The 23,205-nt window shown below is 45.8% G+C and overlaps 1 protein-coding gene and 1 non-coding gene across 2 annotated transcripts in view; both read right to left on the bottom strand.

The window, feature by feature from the left end:
- Positions 1-23,205, bottom strand: part of ADSL (adenylosuccinate lyase) — a 52,020-nt gene that overhangs the window by 3,680 nt on the left and 25,135 nt on the right. The window contains exons 8-12 of the mRNA XM_088456938.1: positions 17,488-17,557; positions 13,156-13,303; positions 12,720-12,810; positions 11,653-11,742; positions 10,797-10,973 (exon numbers count right to left, since the gene is read on the bottom strand). Coding sequence (XP_088313064.1) covers positions 10,797-10,973; positions 11,653-11,742; positions 12,720-12,810; positions 13,156-13,303; positions 17,488-17,557 — 576 coding nt within the window. The remainder of the gene's footprint in view (positions 1-10,796; positions 10,974-11,652; positions 11,743-12,719; positions 12,811-13,155; positions 13,304-17,487; positions 17,558-23,205) is intronic.
- LOC148477342 (U6 spliceosomal RNA) lies at positions 6,529-6,636 on the bottom strand. Its single transcript, XR_015872523.1, has one exon. It is a non-coding gene; the product is annotated as a U6 spliceosomal RNA (small nuclear RNA).

The following is a 23,205-nucleotide window of genomic DNA, read 5'->3' as shown; positions in this document are numbered from 1 at the left end:
AACAGAATACCAGCACTGTTGGACATAATCATAAAGATACAAGTATAACGATACCAATCTACAGAAACAAAGTTGATCCTGTCCACAGACTCCTAACAAAGAGTATGCAGAGAGGTAAAAATCAAGGCCGAACAGTCACCACGAACCAGCCTGGAGGTCCGACTACTACAAGTTGTAAACCAGCGGAAGGAAGAGACCATAGAAATCTCCAACGAGTTACGATCACACTGGGAGTGAGGCCGAGGCAGCTTCGAGAGGATTGAGATTACAATACCTTTCAGAGGGTCAGACAACAGAACAGCCCATTCCGAAAACAGTAGAAAACCACGACCGAACACCTGTGGCTGAAAAGAAAATCACAGCCACAAACTCCAAAACAACAGACAACTCCCAACATGATGGAAGAGCGTAGTCAAACTGCTGGCCTGAACATACCCTAGTAGTTAAAGAGCACAGCTGCAACAGCCACCCAGGGAGAGCTACCAAAATAGGTAAGCATTCCATACTGCAAGGCTAGAGTACTAGGACAACCCTGAAGGTACCAATCAGGTACCTGTCAATGTGATGAAAACATCAACAATACTGAATAGAAAATCCACCAGGCCCCCTGCGTAGGACATAAAAACTGTCACACTTTAATGTAAAGATGTGCACTAGTTCCAATAGAACATTGTCACTAATCTTATGTTGAAACTATGCACCAGGGAAGCTCTAAAGTGTACAGCCAACTGATTTAAAGAGCGGATGGCTGCTAGGAACGCAGCTAGGGTGTATAAGAGAGAATAACTTATGCAATGTCAGGTTTGGCATTAGTGGGGAAAGCCCGCTTACCTGTGAGCATCCAGAAACCCTCTGGACGCTATGTAGAATGTCACTGACCTTTTCCATCTCCCAGCAACCTGCCCTGTCAGGTATAGGGAGTAGCTTCAGTGGGCTAAGACCCGATGCTCCACAGCACGGACTTCAGTCTGGAGATGTTGCAGTAGAAAACACTGTATAAACTAGCAAAATGTTAGTGGAGACAGGAAGGTAATACAACAGGACTCTCTATACTTGAGCTTGTTATATCAGGGATGTGTATCCATTATAGAATTTATACATATACCACAAAACGGTATGCTAGTGTAAGTATCAGTACATTAACACTTATAATGGAGAAGTGCGTATTACGCCCACCAATCTAATACAACCCAGGCCTGACCCTGGCTATATCGGTGGGTGGCCCTAGGCCTTCAGCCCTGAGGACGGAATAGAACCTGGATTCTCTATGTACAGATAGAATGTACCTAAGGGCCCTTTAGAGACTCATTTTATTAAAATATGCGACAAAATAATAATATGGAGTACCGGAATCTATACCGAGAAAGGCACATGTACATAGACAGAGTGCGTTAGTTATCCCAAGAAAAGAAGGAATATATCTCTGGTGATAACTCCAAATAGGCTTAAACCCCAGGTTTTGCCTATTAGAAAACATCCATACCAGGGATGGGAATAGATCAGTATATATACACACACACACATACACATGTACATACAAACAAACATAGTTGCATGAGAAGGCCATCTCTTTGAAAGGAGGAGTGGTGCCAACACAGCAAGTTTACTTGTCAGATTCCTGCACCGTACGATCAGCATGCTATCCATCTATATCTATATATCTATATATATGTCCTTCATACTCAGTGTCTTATAAGTTTGCTACCAAGTGCAAAGTTGTACTAATCATGGAGCCCCCTAAAGGGGGGCGCCATAGATAGGGACTGACCAAAACAGAACTACAACCCCAGGAGGATGTAAGTACATATCTCTATACATATATACATACAAGAAGGCCCCAGTAATGTATAGGGTTCATAATAGAAGCAATGCTTTAGGGAATTGTCTATCACTATGTAAGCTGCAGAACATGACTCTAGTCTATAGAGCCACCATTTAATATATATACATATACACAGACATGGATAAGCCGACAGCTTTAGGTAATCCTAGGAAATATAGGTGTATGTATATATACACATACATATACATATATATATATATATATATATATACACACACACACACATACATACATACATACATACACCCACATACAAAACCCCAGGGAGAGAAGTGTAAAGCGGAGTTATCGTACCAACTACCGCATCAGGAGAGACCATTCTCTGATCGCAGAATCTTTCTTTTAAATATGCTAGGTACCAGACATAAAACTGATAACAGATCCTACCTCTGCCTTTATGGTAAGGATAAGAAGCGATATAGATTGTATGTATGTATGTATATACATATATATATATACACACATACATACACACACAACACACACCTCTCCACACATCCATATGCGTACCTACATACAAGATTGGTAGGTAACGATAATATGTAAAATTAGAACATGAGCAATAGTTAGAGCCATGGAAGGAAGGAACTGAGCCCACAGGACTAACTCCAGCATGTGTATGTTCTATAGCAAGGCTTAGGATAAATATATGTGGCCTACCTCAATGCAGGGAGAGTGCTCAAGTGTCGCGTGTGGCCGTCATTCTGTTACGGTGTCAGGGGCAGGATATTGTAGCAGCGTGCTGTCCCAGACGGGTATCTCATGGAAACCTGCGGTTACTCGTGTGCTCATCTTCTTAGTTGAGCTATATTTGTGTGCAGAAGATTAACAATCTACCTACTAAAGGGATTACTGCCCCTGAAAAGTGAGCTGTGTACTAACAGAGTCCTCCCAACATATTAAAAGGGAGACCTGTCCATTGGGGAAATCCACAGCGCACTACCCCCATCTAAACAGGAGATAAGGCCTGTCACTTAGAGAAGTGGGCATCCCAGCCTCTAATGCTGGGCCACAGGGATGGTAAGCCCAGTCTGGGATTCCCGTTCCTGATATGGATGATTCGGGAGGACCAGACCCAAGGCCTGCCCCCTCAGTCAACACTGGGTTGAAAACCAACCCAATGGGGAGTACTGCTGAAGTGTGCACTGGAACGCTTGCCATCCTTGCACAGAGTGCTAATTAACCTTTCTGGAATAAGGCTTGTCCAACAACACACACCTCTCCACTAGACTACCCGATATAGAGATATATATATATATATATATATATATATACACACACACACACACTACAACCCCAGGAGACATGCGGGACTTAAGGGCACACGTCACTGTGCCAGCCATATATATATATATATAATCTATATATATCAAGACCTCTTTGCAGCGGGACAGTAGGCGCTTAAACGTCATTTATACTGATTCACGGCCTATTTCCTCTTGCTGACTGCCTATACACCCTATATAGGATTACATATACATCTACATACACACACACAACACTTACATATACATGTGTTGCAGAAGTGAAGGGAAAGCCTCTTACACTGCGCTAGGGTAGAAGATTATACCGCGCTGTGTGCGCAAAATGTCCATGCTAGCCTGGAATCCTGGTTACCATACGCTGTCCCCTCAACAGAACCGCATAAAGCGGAGTCTTAGTGCACCCGCAAGCGCGAGGTTGGGGGATGGGCAGCAATAACCATCAGTGCAGCAGATGTTGGGGCAATGAGCTATACTGCTATGGAGGGCGCCGAAGCGCTAACACGAATGCCCCGAAGTAGCTAACGCCGGAGCATATAGATTAAAGCACCGCCTCAGCAGACTAACAGCTACGCTGTTAAGCGACTATCTATATGATAGCTCCAGCGCTTTCAGTAAGTGACAGCGCAGTCAGCCGCCTGTCACTTACCTGTGATACAGTGAAAGGAGCTACAACACCCATCTCCCCATTTTGGGGGGAGGGGTAGGAGACCCGGACTCAGCCAGCTACACCTGGCGGCGGGCCCCGTACTTTCAATATCTGTCCCGAGTGGGAGTGTGTCAGCGCTGTGCTGCATGACGGACCCCTCTTAATAAAAGAGGGAGTTGATTTTACTACCCTAACGAGGGAAGCGGGGCTCTCATGCAGGCGCTGGTCCGCGCTGCATACATCAATGTGTGTAGCGTCGGGACACGGGGAGCGCTCACGAGTGAAAACTCGGCTCTTAAAAGAACACCTCTCCTGCTAAGCAGGAGAGGAGAGCATATCCTGTGCAGGCTGCCGTAGTGCTACTGGCGCTGTACCTGCTGCTCCAGCATATCCCCTCATGAGGGGGAGGTTGAAACATATGTCGCCGCTGTGCAGGACGCGCCATAACTGTTTTCGGCGTGTCTCAAGCTGGGTCCGTGCGCTTATGAAGTTATGAGCCACGGCTGCCCGCCTTACAAACCCCGGGAGGGCAAGCGCTACTAATGCTGACAGCCGCGTGCGCACACAGTGAGGGAGAGCCCGACTATAAAAGGCGTCGCTAGTATGCATGACGCGCCATTTCCGCCCCTGCTGCCCCGGTAATGACCGGGAATTCTGTACAGCACCTGGTGACCCGAAGTCAAGGAGAGGGTGGTGCGGGGGGAGGGGAAGTCGGGTCCTCCTACAGTGACAGTGTCACTGAGCCCAGTTATACATCCACTGCTCCTGCTAATCAGGAGCAGTGGTCATACTCACAACTGCTGCGGCCGGGATACTGGGCTGAGGGGGCAGAGAGGAACCCGGACACATGCCGGTGTCAGCAGTGGCGGGTCCTCTCGGGGTCCGATGACTCCATATTTGTGTGTGCCCCCTCCTCAGGGTCACTGGACACAGACTGCAGTAGCCGTGTGGTGTCCTTCCCGGCGGCTCCCACGTAGCAGGCAGACTGCCACAGTAAGCAGCCTGCCTGTCCTCATGCTTGTAAATAAATAAAAAAAGATATATATGAGAAAGGCTGGAGACAGCCTGATGTGCGACCGGCTCTCTCGGGCACATTCTAAAAACTGGGGCTGATGGGGCATAGAGGGGGAGGAGCCAGTCACACTTCCAAATTTATTTAAAGTGCCAGGCTCTGCTCTACCACCGTCTATACCCCACTGTCTTGAACTCCAGTGTCCCCTAGTGGATGAAGGAGAAATAATTCAGAAGTGTGACTGGCTCCTCCCCCTCTATGCCCCATCAGCCCCAGTTTAAGAACTGAGCCCGAGAGGAGACGGAGGACAATAGGAAAATGAGGAGAAGGAGATGAACACAGAACGGAACAATACCGACTGAAGGAGAACCGAGGAACCCACTGCAGGGAACACATGCAGTCACACAACCATATAAGGAACTAAAAAAAACACGGCAGGTACGCAGCGCTGGGCGGGCGTCCAGTGTCCCCTGTGGAATCGGAGAAAGGGATTTATCGGTAAGTACCAAAATCCTGTTTTCTCCTTCATCCACTAGGGGACACTGGAGTTCAAGACAGTGGGGACGTCCCAAAGCCAACCTCCCGGGTGGGAAGCGCGGAGAACTTGCAGACCCTTTGGCAAAACCGAAAACCAGGATCGCCAAGAACCGTAGGCTCAATGGAAAGGCAAGAGCTGAGGATCAAGTGTCGCAGAGCAGAAGAGACAATCAAAACTCCCTGCTAAACAACCACAGAAATTCCACAACTTACAGCGTAATTCGAATGGAACAACAGCTAGCGAAAGAACACCCGCAGATGAAAACATCAAAAGCAGCATAAACCCAGCTGAAAACAGACCAAGTCCGAACCATAGTCGAACATAGGAAGCTGTATAAGTCGCCGACAGCAGACCTCCAGCAGTGCTGGACAGAATACATATAGATATACGTATAAGAATACCAATTTACAGATACAGAGCTGATCCTGTCCACAGACTCCTAACAAGAGTATACAGGGAGGAAAAAGTGAAGACCGAACAGTCGCCCTGGACCATTCTCGAGGCCCAACTACTACAAGGCTGTCAACCAGCGGAAGGAAGTCTCCAACAAATAGAGATCCCACGGGGTATGAGGCAGAGGCGGTTTTGAAAGGAATTGTGGTCTCAATTCTTTCAGAGAGTCAGACAGCAGTACCACCACTCTGAAACAGAGAGATCAAACAGCAACGGAAACCCTGCAATAATAAATCCCCATACCAGACCACTGGCAGAGTGTCTGGCAGCTCATCAGTTGCCTGCCTATAGGGAGGTCACTACCGCTTGGGGTGGGTCTCAAACTCGTGTATGGGGCGCCTCAGGCGGGGACTATACGGCACACGCCCTGTGCCGGCCTGAAAAGAAAACCACAGCAACGACCCCAAACAACAGACAACATCCCTCATGATGGAAGTGCGTAGTCAGTACAAACTGCTGGCCCAAACATAGTATGAAAAACAACCCGGATACCCAGGCAGTTAAAAAACACGGATGCAACAGCCACCCAGGGAGAGCTACCAATATATATAGAAGCATCCCATACAGCAAGGCTAGAGAACTAGGACAACCATAAAGGTACCCATCAGGTACCTGTCAGTGTGATGAAAATATTCAAAGATACTGAACAGGAATCGGGCTCCCAATGCAGAACAGAATGACCGCACACTCTAATGTAAAGAAGTGCCTTAGCCCATAGAAGTGCTACAGTCCTTTATAACTCCAACAAATTCTAGTAGAATAAAGTGACAATTAAGTATGGAATGCTTCACGAAAATGCGTGTCATCCTTGCGCAGGGGCTATGCAAATCTTCTCTGTATCGTTCCAATTTTTAGAAAATGTGCTGCTGAAGCGAGCACTCTCAATGTTGGAACTATGCACCCACACGCCAGGAAAGCTCTAAAGTGTAGTAGAGCCAACTGATCATGAGAGCGGATGGCTGCTAGGACTGCAGCTAGGGTGCGGACGGGAGACTTGTAATGCCAGGTTGCATGAAATAGTAGCCTCTTCCGAGGAATTAGTGAGGTACCGCTTACCTGTGAGTAACCAGAAGCCCTCTAGACGCTATGTAGAATGTCACTGACCTTTTCCCTCTCACAGCAACCCGTCACGTCAGGTATAGAGAGTAGTTCAGTGGGCTAAAAGCAATGCTCTACAGCACGGACTTCAGTCTGGCGATGTTGTCTTAGGAAATACTGTAGAAAACTAGCAAAATGTTAGTGGAGACAAGAAGCTTGTACAACAGGACTCTAAACCTGAGCTTGTTACATTAGGGATGTGTATACATATAGAGATTATACATATACCCTAAATACGGTCTGCTAGTGTATCAGTACATTCATACTTATAATGGTGAAGTGCATATTAGTTAAAAGGCGGATTTAAATAAGACCTTGTACCGGTAAAGAAAAACACAGAAATATTACATATTTGATGATGGATCCCCACCAGTGACCCTTGAAAGTTATAGTGATCACAACGTGAAGGATTCAAAATTGAACCGCAGGTCCAAGGATTTACTTGATACTCACCCATCTAATCAAGCCAGGCCTGACCCCGCCTATTCGGCGGGTGGCCCTAGGCCTTCAGGCACAGGAGCAGTAACTGCAGTCTGTTGTCATTTAAACAATTAGGTCCTGAGAATGGTGTAGAACCTGGATTCCCCATGTACTGATATGAAGTGTATCTAGGGGCCACTTTATAGCCTTATTTAATTGAGATATTGACAAAACAATAATCTTGAGTACTAGAACCTATACTGAGAAAGGCACCTGTACATAGACATAGAGTGCCTTAATTATCCCAGGTAAAGAAGGATATATCTGTAGCGATAACCCCAGTTAGGGTTAAAAAACAGGTTTTCCCAATTATTAGTAAATATTCATACAAAGAATGTGAATATATCAGTATATATACACACGTACACCCAGAGAACATAGTTGCATGAGAAGGCAATCTCTTTGAAAGGAAGAGTTAGCACCAATATAGGAAACTTACTTGTCAGACTCCTGTACTAGGAGATTAGCATGCTATATTATTATATATATATATATATATATATATATATATATCTTGCATTCTTAGAGTCCTATAGTTTGCTCCACAATATACATGTGTGGACATACAAGAAGGCCCCAGGACATGCATAGGGTCCATACTAGAAGCAATGCCTGAGGGAATTGTGACTATCACAATGTAAGCTGCAGAACATGACTCTAGGCTATAGAGCCACCATATTATATATACGGTATATGGATATAGTACCAAACTACCGCATCAGGAGAGTCCAGTCTCCAATCGCAGGATCCTTCTTTTAAAATATGCTAGGTATCAGACAAAACTGATAACAGATCCTCCACTGCCTTTACGGTAAGGATAAGAAGCGATACTATACGCGTACCTACATCAAGATCAATAGGTGACAATAATATTTAACATGAGCAACAGGTAGAGCCATGGAATGAACTGAGCCAAGACCTTGGTTGAGCCCAGGACAAACTTCACTCCAGACATATTTATATGTTCTAAAGTAGGGCTTATGTATATAAAAAAAAACAAAAAACAAATATATACATACATGTGGCTTACCTCCACGCAGGGAGACTGCTCATGTGCCGCGTGTGGCTGTCATTCTGCTACGGCATAGGGGCCTGGATATTTTAACAGCGTGATGTCCCAGACTGGTTTTGATCCTGGGACCCTTCTGTCACTGGTGTACTCGCCTTATTGGGTGAGCCAGTTGAGCTCCAGTTGAACCCGCTTTTTCAAAGTGGGAATCAAAGAGACGACCTCAGTGCAGTATACTGATGTATACAGGCCTATTTGACACAGACATAGATCAATCGGCAGATCATGCGGAGGGCAAGTGACACGGACACAGCCTCTGTATTAGGCTGCGGCATGTTCCTCCCTGAGCTAGTGTCAGGGGCCCAGACACTCACTCTATAATAGTGCCGGCGGGTCCCATGATATGTAGAGGTGCTGCTCTTTACTAGGAGTTCTGATTAAAACTTAATCAAACAGACTCCTGCAGCCATTTTGAGATAGACAATCGTAAAATGGTTATAACTATCCTCTACACAGTAACATCACAATGACGTAGGGCAGCAGTTAGGATAGTTATGGGGCCGACTGTTTTGCAGTGCTCTCTCTTCTAACAATTCATTGTGGAATCTGACCACCATTCAAGTTCTATATGGACCTTGCCGCTGCGTAACTCTGTAAGCAGGAAGACTGCTACACTGCGTGCGTAGGTTTGTAATTCACTCAGTATGCATCAGCATAATCTATTCTAGCAGTATACTATTATAGAGACCAAACTAGGTTCCATCTAGATTCTGCCGCTGCCCATATATGCTACTGCTACATATATACATTTTTTTTTATTTATTTTTTTTAACAGATTCTACACAGCACAGCGTATTCCACTGTGCCATCAATTCAGTAGACAATACTGGCAATAACAGACATTTTATATACATATATACACACATATATATATATTATATATATATATATATATATATATACACATATACACACATATATATACATACATACATACATACACATATGTGTATGCGTGTGTGCATGCATGCACACACACATACACACAAATGCACACACATGCAGGAAGGCCCCGCACATACATACATGTATAAACACACACTTCCCCATGTAGGCATGTCATATTACATTAGGCATGCCTTGTACTAGCTGCAGCAGCGGAATTGCATTTAAGGTTACAGTGGGTGTAGCCTCTACAGGGGCCCAGACCTCTCTCTGCACTGCCAAGCGTAAACCTGCGCTGTACTGCGCGCCAACTAAGCGAGAGGCTTAGAAGCAATTGCGGCACCTGCTCCCCGGGAGTAGTAATGGCCGCCGGACCTAAGCCACGCCTCCGCACAACCAGGAATAGCACTAACTTCGTTACCGTTCCCGCTAATGGCGGGCATTTGGCGCTACACCTCCCATCTTCATTTTGGGAGGACTACTGCGCGCCTCACATCCTGTCAGCGCTGTAGTCAGCGGTGCAGCGTCTCCTTCTTTATAAGAGGAGGGAGAGCCTGACTCTGTTTAAGCGCGCCTATAACAGCCGCGCGGGAGATTAACTTGGCGCCGGTGTTCTTTGTAAGCACCGGCGCTGTGATAATTGACAGCCGCTGAGCGGCTGCTAGATTACAGACAGCCACGCTGAAGCGGTGTCTAAGTGCCCCCCGTTAATGCCGTCGCCGGAGCTTCTTCGGTACAAGCCCTGGTGCGGCTACAATTATTCCTCCACAGAGGCACCTATAGTGACTCACTGCCAGACGGTCCTCCCCTCATTAAATAGGAGGGGGAATTAGTGGCTAGTAGAGACCCGGCCGCTGACTGCAGAGTGCAGCGGCGGGTCACATAAGCAGCTCCGACACTGCCAGTTTACTGACAGGGGGAAAGAGGCTGTAATAGCCGCTTGTTCCTGAGCCCAGCGTTTTTGGCCCACCACTCCAGCTAGTCAGGAGTGGTGGGATACACTTACGGACTGCTGCGGCCGGGATGCTGGGCTGAGGGGGCGGCGAGGAACCCGGACACATGCCGGTGTCAGCAGTGGCGGGCCTCGCAGAGTCCGATGACTCAATTTGTTATTGCCCCCTCCTCAGGGTCACCGGACACAGGCTGCAGTAGCCGTGTGGTGCCCTCCCAGCGGCTCCCACGTAGCAGGCAGACTGCCACAGTAAGCAGCCTGCCTGTCCTCAATGCTTGTTAAATAAACATTAAAATTAAAAACTATGAAAAAGGCTGGAGACAGCCTGATGTGCGACCGGCTCTCTCGGGCACATTCTAAAAACTGGGGCTGATGGGGCATAGAGGGGGAGGAGCCAGTCACACTTCTGAATTATTTAAAGTGCCAGGCTCTGCTCTACCACCGTCTATACCCCACTGTCTTGAACTCCAGTGTCCCCTAGTGGATGAAGGAGAAATACGCTCTCATTCTTGTGCTAGCTAAACTGGTACCATACACAAGATATGCTAGTCTCACCTGTTGAGGTGCACGGCCAATAAAAGATTTAGGGTCAAGTAGCTGTTCCAGTTGAGTGTGAATGGGAGCAAAGTAGGGATCAGATCGGATTCTGTTTATCAGGTCGTTGTCTCCACCCTCCTGTTTCACTACAGAAGCGGCTTGCTGAGACAGCACTCGGATTCGTTCATGGCAGTCCTAATGCGGAAGGAGGATTCATAGAAAAGATAATGTCTACATAAGTATTGGGAATTATGAAGATATTTTATATATGCTCACATAAAAAAATATATATATACACATTATTGTTTACATGAACTAGCAACTCAAAGTGAATTGCAGGAGAGTTCACAACATTAGAAGTATAAACAAATAAAATGTATACATTTGGATTTTTGTTAATATTGTTTTTAATAGCTCTAATGGTGCATACAGACGGTCAGATTTGCTAGTTCATCGATACTGTTGAACGATAACTATGAACGATATTAACGATTTCATGAATGACTTCTGACAGTATTTAAATTAATATTGTACAAATCTGACTGTAAACAGTCGATTTGAGATATCGTTATCTTACATGCGGGCATGCGCATCGTTCGTTGATACACGCCAAACATTTCAACGATACGAACGATGTAACGATTTTTACAATCGTTAATATCTTCCAGAAAATCTGACCATGTGTACCCTCCATATGACCTTTTTGGTAACGTTAGCTGCATCTCTACAATTACTCAAAGAAAATATTGTGAACAATACTGGACAAATACCAAACAGGTGAGCAGGCCTAATGTCAGTAAGGAAAAGGTGAAATGGATCAGGTTATTCTACTATTGTAAATACAGGATTTAAGATGAGCACAAGGGTGACTAACCTGCCTGTTCCCTCCACTTTTCACCATTGCCATAATCACGTTCTCGGTGGCCATGAAGGGGAGCTCCTGGCGGATTCGCCTTTCTATCACCTGTGCAGAAAGAGGTCGTTATCAGCACAACTTATTCCAAAGGACAAATACCCAGCATTGCAAGATGCTCAGCATCACTTTCTATTGCACAGCAATGGGTAGTTATTGCATAAACTCCTGATGTTCAATCCGGTATTGAAAAACACTGCAATCATTCATAGCTATCATCCCAAACGCCGCCATTACAGTCCATGTTTTGGGGATATCCATGCTTGAGCACAGGTGAATTAATTAGTACCTCCGTCATTTTGATTTAACCATCTGGACTCAAGCATGGATATCTTTGGAACCTGGACTGCAATGGCGGAGTTTGGGAACCTCTACCCTTACCCAAACACCTAGTACCCTAACGCTAATGCTCTAGCCCCTAACCCTAATACTCTAACCCCTAACAGAAGACTGGATGGGCCATGTGGTTCTTATCTGCCGTCAAATTCTATGTTTCTACCATTATGTTAAAGATCAACACATATGGAATCAAGTCCAAACCACATTTAAATTATTCTATACAAAAGGAGTTCAATCATATAGGTGAAAGGGGAATAAACAGTTTGGGTGAGATTAAGGACACCAAAAACCAAACGTACAACCCTTGTGGTAATTGGTAGAATATGTTGTATGGCATATTCTATTCAGAAGTGATGTCTGTCTGTCAAGCACTCCTGGAAATATAAATGTGAATATCCGTTAAGGATGAGCCATCAGTGTTTTCCCAGCTCTTGAATGAAAAACACTTTGCCATCACACTGTTCTCAGACATACGGTGAACACAACAGAAGTCACTGTTGCAATGCAAATAGTTCAGCTCATATAGATCCAAATGTATGTATTTGTATATGTACAGGTTCTCCAACACCATCCATCTCCTTAAGTATATTAATTCAATGCATATTGCAGAAGAATCAGACTATACTAAATTGTCCATTTTTGGAGCAAAGCGGTGTCACACTGATACTACAGGACGTGGAATATCTTACCTTTGGATAAACCACAAGCCCCTCAGAGATATTCTGCAAAGTGCTGAGAACAATGTCCGCTGTCAGAAAGGCTTCAGCCAAAGAAATTCGCCTGTAGAGACCAGAAACATATTCTAACAATTATCAAGTAGACATGCTGTCAACACAGGTTCAAAACTCAGTGAAAGGGACAGTCCTACTGTAGATAGAGTTCATTCATCTGTAACTGTTTCCTGGATGATGCGACCAAACCATATAGGATACCATATTTGTAAGTGAAAGTAAAAACAGTTGCACCAAAAGGGAAGCAATTAGCAATATACGCAAAGTAAACAGGGCTGATTGTTTTGGTTTTAGTAACTGTATATAGAAGCTTTTATGCTTAAAAAAAAAAAGGGTAGTTGTGGGGGTCATTATTAAGTGGTCACCCCTCTTATATTTCTGGAGATACTGCTACCTGTTGGCGCTGTCATCCAGGGTACGTTCAAACCACTGCACAGAAGCGGTCTGTAGTGGGTTCATAATAAGGGTCATGAGGTGTCGAGCCAGACTGCAGCAACGTTCTGAACGCATGGGATTCCTCTTGTAGGGCATTGCACTGGATCCTGCAAGAGGAGCAGAGAATAGTACACAATATATTACTACAAACGTGTACTGATTTCTTATGTACACCAGTCTTATACCAAGAAATCAGCAGTCAATTTTAAGACCTTAAGGGTGGTATTCAATTGTTTTAGCACACCTGATCTCCCTTCTAAAGCGACGGGAGGTCGCAGGGTGCTATTCAATTAATGACAATTATCTCGCTGATCGCGCCCATAGAGGTCGGGTTTAGCCGCATAAAACAGCTACACCCAACCAAAGTGCTGAGCACGATCGCAAAAAGTGCTGTTTGGGAGCCTAAACAGGCCATTTTTCATGCATTTCACCTCGCCGCCCCCGGGGTGTGCGAGCTGAAAATATCAGCGCCGGCAGCTGATTGCGCTCAACAGGAGCAAAAATTAAATAGCTGTCGGGCACAAACAAATTAATTCCGCTATAAGTCTATTAAATTCAAAAGGTGAAAAAAAGCCATTGCTAAAGGGGTTAACGTAAAACGTCACCTAATCCTTATAGCAAGGGGAAAACACAGCACAAGTAGGAGAAAGCCAACCAAGACCAAGCTTAGAAGGGAAACCTGTGTGCCAATCAAACACATTCCAGGGCTAAGGTGAAAAGGATTTCACATTAAACGTGACAAAAGCCATATTTCTCTCTTTGCATAAAATAGACATCACAGATGCAGACAAACCCAAATCCCTAAACATGCTCTCATAAGAAACAACTTATGAAACACATCCTTCTCTGGAGCAGAAACAACTTTTACTGTATAAAACTGTCACAACTTGCACATCTGGATAGCAAACACAGATTCAGCAGATAAAACCCAGCCCTGCCCAGGTGAGAGAGACTTACATCTAGGCTTACTATGTGGACGCCCAATGGGTCTCACATTTTCAAAAGCTGCAGCTTTTTTCATTCCAATTTCCGTTGTGGGTCATATGCAGACTCAGTCGCACACAGATATACAAATGTCACATATCAAATTAATCAGCAGTCTCATGGTGCGCGGTAGTCGTATCGCATTGTGACTTAGATTAATTTTTGGCAATAAAAAGACTCCTGACGCCAGCATAGCAGCACAGGACCTGGCCAGGCAAGTCGAGGTACGTGGCGTATTGAGGCTAGACGTATGAGGACAGACCTGTACATACAGAACATGATTCAGAGACAGAGGTACTTGCAGACGCCTTTGCGATTAATTGCAGAGTCGCAGCAGCGGTTAAATGCAAATGCTAGTTTCATTCAGCCTCTCTCTTGTGCACTAGTGTGTGTGTTTCGACTGGGCAAGCCTTGAGACGTCCACTTTCAATGAGCATGGACAGTAACTCGCCGATGCTTCTGAACACTCCACCATCGGCGCACCTTTGCGTCCACCATCGACACTTGCACCAGTCAAAGGCTGGCGCAGTGTATCCTTCTGAACTCCAGCTAAACATAGCCTCTGTGGCTGCGGCTCTGCATTTGGGAATGCAGCTGTGTTCACCGACGCTCCCATAACACGCCCATGAGACGGCCTTTATTTGCTCTCACTTCAGGCCGCCTCCCAGACGGTATACAATCGGGAAGCCGGCTGCCTTAATACCGGCAGCCGGCTTCCCGACTGTCATATCCCGGTGAGGGATGAAATGCCGGGCGTCTAGATGTCTGACATTTCCCCGACGCCAGGAGACCGGCATCCCGATCGAAGGGATGCCAGGCGATACGAGCGGACAGGGTTAGGTTTAGGGCACCCGTGGGGGACTTAGGGTTAGGCACCCCCCCGGAAGTGTTAGGCTAGGGGGAGGGAGGGTTAGGCACCCCCGGGGGGAACATAGGGTTAGGTACCCCCCAGGGGACTTAGGTTTAGGCAGCGGTGAAGGGGGGGGGGATTAGGGTTAGGCACTTGGGGGGAGGTTAGGGTTAGGCACCCCTAAGGAGGGTTAGGTTAGTTTATACTTACCTTAGCGACGATCGTGATTTCCAGCGCTGTCGGGCTTCCACTGCCGGGAACTCTGCTGTTGTCGGCCAGGTGCTGCCGGCGGTATTTCATACCGATTCCTCCCAGACACCTCCCAGGAACACCCATAGTATTGCTTCGCCGGTTCTAATGCCAGCGCCTCTGTGTGCAATAGCAGAGTCACCGTACACTCAGGGGAACGCAGGCGCTGTAGCGGTTTATATAATCGCTCAACTGCACAAACGTCGCATTGCGTGAACCTCTGAACCAGGACCACAGTCTGATATTGGTCATTTCATTTATGACAAGTTAAGAATTGTAGATAATTGCAAGAACTGAGAGATGATACAAGAACGACTATGGTCAATGCCAGCAGAATATAGACAATTTTCTTGTTAACTCAAGATGCATATGGATAATACATAACCCCTATTTCAAGAAGATATATTACATCCCTGAAAACAGACACTAACGGGACTAACAGAAAACATAAATAAAACACCGTAGTTGGTCTTCTAATTTACAGACTGCATGGGTGCTATTAGTACTACGGTCATAGAGGGTAATTATATTTTTGTGGTTATTGCTTCCATTCAGCCAGCAACAGCTCAAGCTCTCCTATTTGTGTATAGCCACCTGTCCCAGCCTAGGACACTCAGCTATACACAATACACATATCCTACTCTATGAGGAGTTTCTTGTTAGAGTGACTGCAAATCTAAAGGGGCGTTCTGTTTTGTTATTCAGATGCGACATGTTCAAGTGAAAAAGCAGGCTACCTAATAGCACAGGGGTGGGGAACCTTTTTTCTGCCGAGGGCCATTTTGATATAGATATATATAGATATATATAACATTATTGGTGGGCCCAGTGTATGCCACGCCCCCTCCGTGTGATGTAACATGGGGGCAGGACCACAGTCGTCGGCGATTAAAGCAATGCCAGGATCATCCTGAGGATGCTCTGGGGAGCTGTAAGGGCAGTGGTGTGACCATCTGAAACGTCCTAAGGACGCTCCAGGCAGCACTGCTGCATAGATTCTGGCTGCAGGGTGTAATTCTAGGCAACCTGCTAGCCAGATGAGGCAAGCAGAAAAAAGCTCCGGGGGCCTGACCAAATGATTCCACGGGCCTTATACGGCCCTTGGGCCTGAGGTTTCCCTTCCCTGTAAAAGCAGGATAGACCAGAAAAGCTAAAGGAGAAGATGCCTATTGCTATAAGGTCCTTGAGGAACGTAGTAAGCACCTTCAAATCCCTATTCAGATTATTGAACCACAGTTAAAATTATTATTTCATCAAAGGGCAGCAACAATTCAATTAAAATGAATTAAGAGAAACTAATAAATGTGGTGCTTGGCCTCTGTGTAGTAGGACATATCTATAAAGGATAGAGTGCATTTTGCAGGTTTACATCTTGTAACAGAGGAAGCCTCTCATTACCGAACATAACGAAATTACTAAGTTTAGCTACATTACTTCATCAAATTGGAGGAACCTTTGTGACATCAATGAGACCTAGTGTTCACTCTAGCTGCGGCGGCAGGCAGGGCGCCGGAGCTAGAGAGGGCACTTCTGCGCGTGCACCCGAAAAGAGGGCGTGACCACTGAAAAGGAGGCGTGTCTATAAGACGCATCACCTTTTCGTCACTCTTGGGGGCGTGACCGGCACTTACGGACACGCCAGGCAGCCCCCAAGCACTGCTGACAGCTAGAATAGATGCCGGGCGCATGCGCCTAGCGTCTATTCACCGACGGTGACCAGGTCACCGCACATTTCCCCATCTGTGGGACACTGCAACCCGCGGGTGAAGACAGCGGTGCACTGCGCAGTGAGGGCAGGAGACTTTTTGTCCTCCAGAAGGAGGGCAGGACGCAGCGCCCCGCTAGAAACAGCCAAGCGGGAACGCTAGAGACCCTTGTCTCATAACATTCTTCCAAAGACCTGCAATGTAGTGGGGCAAAATAAACCCACAAAGCCCAGTGATAGAATACCTGGCTATTTACAGTACAATCACACTGGCCATGCTGTAGAAAACTGTCCTACCATTTTTTAAGAGTTGGGTAACATTTTTAATAAGGGCACTTTTTGTGCTGTTAAAGGATATTGTATTGAATGTTAGCTACCAACCTAAGGGGTTAGAGGCTATTTGCTAAAGCGAATATTTCTTTATTTCTAGTATGTGTGGGTTCTCTTACATATTTTAAGCTTTGTAATGGCTGGCCATTGTTTTTGGAATAGCTATGACTCACCAATTTGTTCCTTTTCAAATGGCTCCTCCAGCTCTTTCAGATTGGCCAGCAAACGGATATCAGTACAAATCTATGGAAAAGGAGAAAGGTTTTCTATTAAATGGACATACATCATCCTTTCTTCATACTTGCACAGAGAATAGGAGGGTGCATGCTCTTACACCTTAAAATGAACAAGCGCATAAACAATTAAATAAATGTATACTATATACAATGGAATCTCTTTACCCAAAGCAATTTACCTTTAGCTCAAGTTCACTTAATAAAAAAATACATAGATCTGAAAATGAATAAAAAAAAAGTTCTAAGCAGCAAACAAAAAATCCAATAAAATGATACACATGGCCAGATTACACGATTAGAACTAAAATTGATGGTCTGCAAGGAACCAAGTTCTGTTATGAATAAATGATGAACAGTCTCAGCATACCTGGTTTTGCCTTTTAAATTATTGCTGCTTTAAAATCTACAGGTTTACCCACTTGAGAACGAGCCGGTTCATGGACCAATACATATACCCCCTATACCCTAATCATGGAATCCGTATGTATCACCGCCGGCTGCATGGCCACGTTAAGCTGCCCAGAAGTTTAGTTAGGCAATATTTTTTTAAAAATATAAAAGTGCATGCTTGAGCTAACGTCTGTACACCGTATCACAAAATATAACATTCACATCACCACTGCATTGTCTTTCCTTTTGTAGCACAACAGGAAAGCATGCACTAAATAAATAAAGGTTGAGAAATTGAGTGTAGTAAAAAGAACCAGTCCTGTAATATAACAGGAAGTAAATATTTTGAGAAATGAGTCACCATGAAAATAAAAACAAATCTATTTTAAATGCTGTGCATTTAGGTCAGTTACGGGCAACCTAATATAGCTTGGGGGCCAAACTGGACAGTCCTCTAACCTTCAAAGGGGCCACACATTACTTTTAACTGCAGCAGCAAACTAAAAATTTTTTTTTTTTATCAATTAGACACTTAACTGTATTAAAATATCAGTAGGCCTTTTAAACAAGCATATAAGTTATAACAAACAAATATGACAACAAAGTAGGAAGGAGCTGGAGGCTGTTAGTGAAGGCTTGGAGAGCCACCTATTGCCCATCACAGATTAAGGTCTTCACATCTACAGTATAAGCTGTTACAGTTCTTTAAGCCCCTAAAGCCTGAAAATCACAATAAAAATAGGAAGAATGGATTTCAACTTCGCTTTTTAGTACATGGAACGATCTATTGCTCATGTGTTAAAGCACATTACTAGTATATTAAGTTAATACACTAAGAGCCAACACCCATGGAAAGGTTATCTAATGGCACACTTGTGTTCAAGTAGCTTTTTTACTCATTTTTGCAGCCTATATGTGAACACGAAGCTTTCAAAGCTCACTGCTCATAGTAAACACTTTATAAGAAGTAAAACATTTTCATTATTAAGCTACAACATTATCATGAATAGCTTTGTCTATAAAAAAGGAACTGTTTATATTAAAGTGGAAATACTAACTCCAACACAAAATATTAAAATAATAAAACAAATCTTACACTTAAAATGGAAGTCAATATTTTTTTTTTTAATATCCACCAGTTACAGAAGCCTATTTAAGTTTGGGATCAGTCACAGTGTGACAGTGGATAATACTTCCTTTAATGAGCCCAAGTGAATGGGATCCTGTCTAAAGATCAGTAAAAAGTGTGACAATGTCTAGATAGACACAAAATGTTAAACAGTCAATAGGTCGACAGGGACCTAGGGTTAGGTTTAGGCACAGATTTTTAGGGACCAGGAGGGAGGGTTAGGCACTAGAAGAGACAGTTAGGTCTGGCACCTACCCCGACAGTTAAGGTTAAGCACCAGGAAGGAGGGTTAGGCACCAGGAGGGAAGGTTAGAGTGAAGATTAGGGTTAGAAACAAAAAAAAAGAAAAAACACGTGGTGACCATTTTCCTGTCGACCTTTTGACCCGGTTGACCTTCTTACATGTTGAACTTTAGTGTGTGTACATTTGTCCTTGTAGACCTATTGACTGTCTAACATCTGGTGTCTTATCTAAACATTGTCTCTCTTTTTACTGTAGATCTTTCAATCCACACCCTGTGTGCTATCAATCAGGTGCAAGGGAGCCATTCATCTGCTACTGACAGAAGAAAACAAGAGATATGGTAAGAACTTACCTTTGTTATCTCTGTTTCTACGAAGTCCATAGGGTCCACAGGGTTGACCTTGGGGTATAGGTTGGGAACCAAATCCGGGCACCACGCAGTTAAAGCTTTTAGCTCCCAGGATGCACTGGGTCCACTCTCCCTATAACCCCACCCCCAAGCCAGAGGCACCTCAGTTTGTAAGTAGCCAAAGGCCGGAGGAGGAGAGAAAAAGAGAGAGAAAACTGGAACACTCAATAACCATACTCACCGAAATGGGAGACGGAAAACCGGTGACCAGCCACACAGCCCATATGAAGCCAGGTGCGTCAGGGCGGGCGCCCTGTGGACCCTATGGACTTCGTAGAAACAGAGATAACAAAGGTAAGTTCTTACCATATCTCTTGTTTTCTACTTCAGGGTCCATAGGGGGTCCACAGGGTTGACCTTGGGGATGTCCCAAAGCAGTTCAACCAAGGGTGGGGACGCTCCTGTGCTGAGAGGAGAATCCGTCGCCAAAAAGGAAGCATCCTGAGAGGCAAAGGAAACCAATGCCTAGAACCTTAAAAAGGTGTGGACAGAAGACCACGTGGCCACCTAGTAAGGCAAAACAGCCGAGGCGCCACAGCGAGCCGCACACGAGGGTTACATGGCCCGAGAAAAAACAAGCATCAACAACAGGAAGGCCTACCCATGGGTAGGCCCCTGAGGAAGACCTACGAGGCCATCCAGCCAACATTTGGTTATAGGCCGGCCATCCTTTCCTGTGAAAACCAGAAATCTCAGACCACCAATAAGGAGTCCGATTTCCGTAAGGAACCTGAACGGATCACATAAATCCAAAGAGGCCAGACCACAGTCAATGAGGCCACACCAGCCGAGAGGACTGGGGACAGAATGGCCGTACCATAAGTTCCAGAATAATATGGAACCTGAAAACCACTAAGAAGCAACACAGGGCGAGAGCAACTCCCACCCTGACATGATGCCCTCCAGAAGAGGGAGCCACATGAGAACGCTCCCAATTCAGACACTCTCCTGGTTGATATAAACACCCTGAGAGAAAGAGAGAGCCTAAGCAATAGACCATGTAATGGCTATCACAACCAGCGGTTCCATTGACTGTCCCCGGAGGTAACGAAGAACCACTACTTACTCCCAAGGAGTCCCTAGGGAGGACAAATGGAGGCATAATCAAGAAAACACTCCAAAGGATGAACTGGATACCAGAGTGGAGCAATTCCATATCTTAACCATACTGACAGTGTAGAGATCCGCACTGTCAGGAAGACCAGGCCAAGTGTGAAACCCAAGCCAGCCGGAAGGAATGCCAGAATATCTGGAAATCCTGGACACCGGAGGATTGTATCGACAGGTACAATACCATAAGATTTATGGCTGCCACAGTTTGTGGTAGGTCCCAGCAAAAGCTGATCCATGTGCTCTAATCATTCCAACGATGACAAAGCCAGGGAAGCCGTAAGACCACTGTAAGGACACAGTCAAAGACAAACGACCCAGGTCCAAGGCAAAACCAAGGATCCTGAGACAACAGGTCCGGGCAGTGAAGCATCAGGGATGGAGTATCGATGTAGAGACTCCGAAGATCCAAGTACCCCTGACATCTGGGGCAATCAGGAGCCACCAGCAGGAAAGCATCTCCGTCTCGATTGAAAACACTTCCAAAGACCTCGAGGAAGAAGGGAGACCGGAGAACACAGGTACACAAAGTGGAAGGACCACTTCACCGACAAAGAGTCGCTGAAGGTTGCTTCAGAATCCCCAGAGCTGAACTGTAACACCATAGTGTGATAAAGTCAGAAGGCCATGAGGGTCACCTCAGGGGGGCCCCCCCTGCTCACCAGGAGATGAAACCTCTCTTGGGGAAGAGACTAGTCCCCGGGATGCACGTTGTGACGGCTGAGGACTCCCGCTTCCCAATGGAGAGCTCCTGAAATGAACGCTGCCGAGATGGTCGGGAGGAGACCCTCGGACTATGTCCGAATATGTGACATACCTGTCATTGCCACCCAACGAACAGTGTTGCTAAAAAGGAAGCCACTGTCCTGACCCTGTCGGACTGAACCTTTTCAGGTTCACCGGGAAACAAGAGTTATGCCAGAGTAAGTTAATTGACAGGGTGGAATCGACAGACGTCCAACTGCACTGAAAAGGATTCGATCCAGACACTGTCCATAGCAAAGAAAACCCTGGACGAGATGGCCATAGCCACCCGGACAGGGACCGACTTGCCTCCGGAGAGAGCACCATCGTTTGAACAGTTATCCGACAGAAAAAACTCATTCCATCTGGAGATGAGCCAATTATGGAAAGGCCTGGAATGGAACTGAGCCCATTCCACCATGCATCCCAGAGTGTAAAGACATCTGTCGACTGCGCAGACAACCATGTACTCCTAATGGAAGAGAGGAGATTCCGTCTTACGCCAGAAGAATTCTCAGATTCTGAGAATCCAGCAGGGATCCTAGATGAAGAATACCCAGAGAGGGATGCAGGGAGGACTTTTTCCCCGTTGATTAAACGTCTGCACCCTGAAGAAGCCACAGTCATCCTGACCTGGCCGTAAAGTACCCCGGTGATCCCGCTAAGAGCAGGAGGCCGTCCAGGTACAGGAGCATTGGGATATACTGAACAGAAGAACTGTCAGAAAATCCAAAACGCTGGTAAACCCCTGTGGGGCTGAGGACAGTCCCAACAGGCAGAGCCCGAAAAATTGTAAGTGTTGCTGTGATACAGCAAACCTCAGCCCATGCTGAGGAAAGGTCTCTGTAAGTACCCGTAGGCACGCGTCCTGTATATCCAGTGATACCATAAAGTCCCCAGGTTCCAAACATCGTATGATGGAGCATAGGGATTTCCTCCTGAGCCCAGGTAGCTTTAGGAACTGGTTCAGGGAATTGAGACAGAGAATAGGCCAAAGAGGACCATTCAGCCACCGCACCAGAAAGAAAACAGAACAACCAGTCCCTCACTGAGATAGTGGGGATGGCCTAATTAGCTCCGCTTACCGCAACAACTGCATAGCTTTCTGGATCTGTAAGGCCCTTGTAAAGAGGGCGTACCCTCCTACCCACGTAGCCGCGGCAACTTGACACTAATACCGGGCGAACTGAGAAAATCGGTATCTCCCAGTTGTAGGCCTGTCCCGTCAGGCTGAAGAGATATCCGTAGGTTCAGAAGCAGGATCGGCTGGCAGTCCAGGCCTGCTCGGTACTGGATATGTCGGCCCTTGTAGATGCCGACAGTCTACGAAGAAACAGACCTTTAGGCTGACCCAGAGGACAAAAAATAGGATTTTGGTACTTACCGATAAATCCCTTTCTCCGATTCCACAGGGGACACTGGAGTTCAAGACAGTGGGGTATAGACGGTGGTAGAGCAGAGCCTGGCACTTTAAATAATCTAGAAGTGTGACTGGCTCCTCCCCCTCTATGCCCCATCAGCCCCAGTTTAAGAACTGAGCCCGAGAGGAGACGGAGGACAACAGAAAAATTAGGAAAAGACCACAGAACGGAACAAGACCGACTGAAGGAGAACAAAGGAACCCATTGC

This window comes from Taudactylus pleione, unplaced genomic scaffold (assembly GCF_031769625.1).
Source record: "Taudactylus pleione unplaced genomic scaffold, aTauple2 ptg000726l, whole genome shotgun sequence".
Taxonomy (NCBI): Eukaryota; Metazoa; Chordata; class Amphibia; order Anura; family Myobatrachidae; genus Taudactylus; species Taudactylus pleione.
Note: the sequence above shows the minus strand (reverse complement) of the source record. Positions and strands in the feature narration are given on the sequence as shown.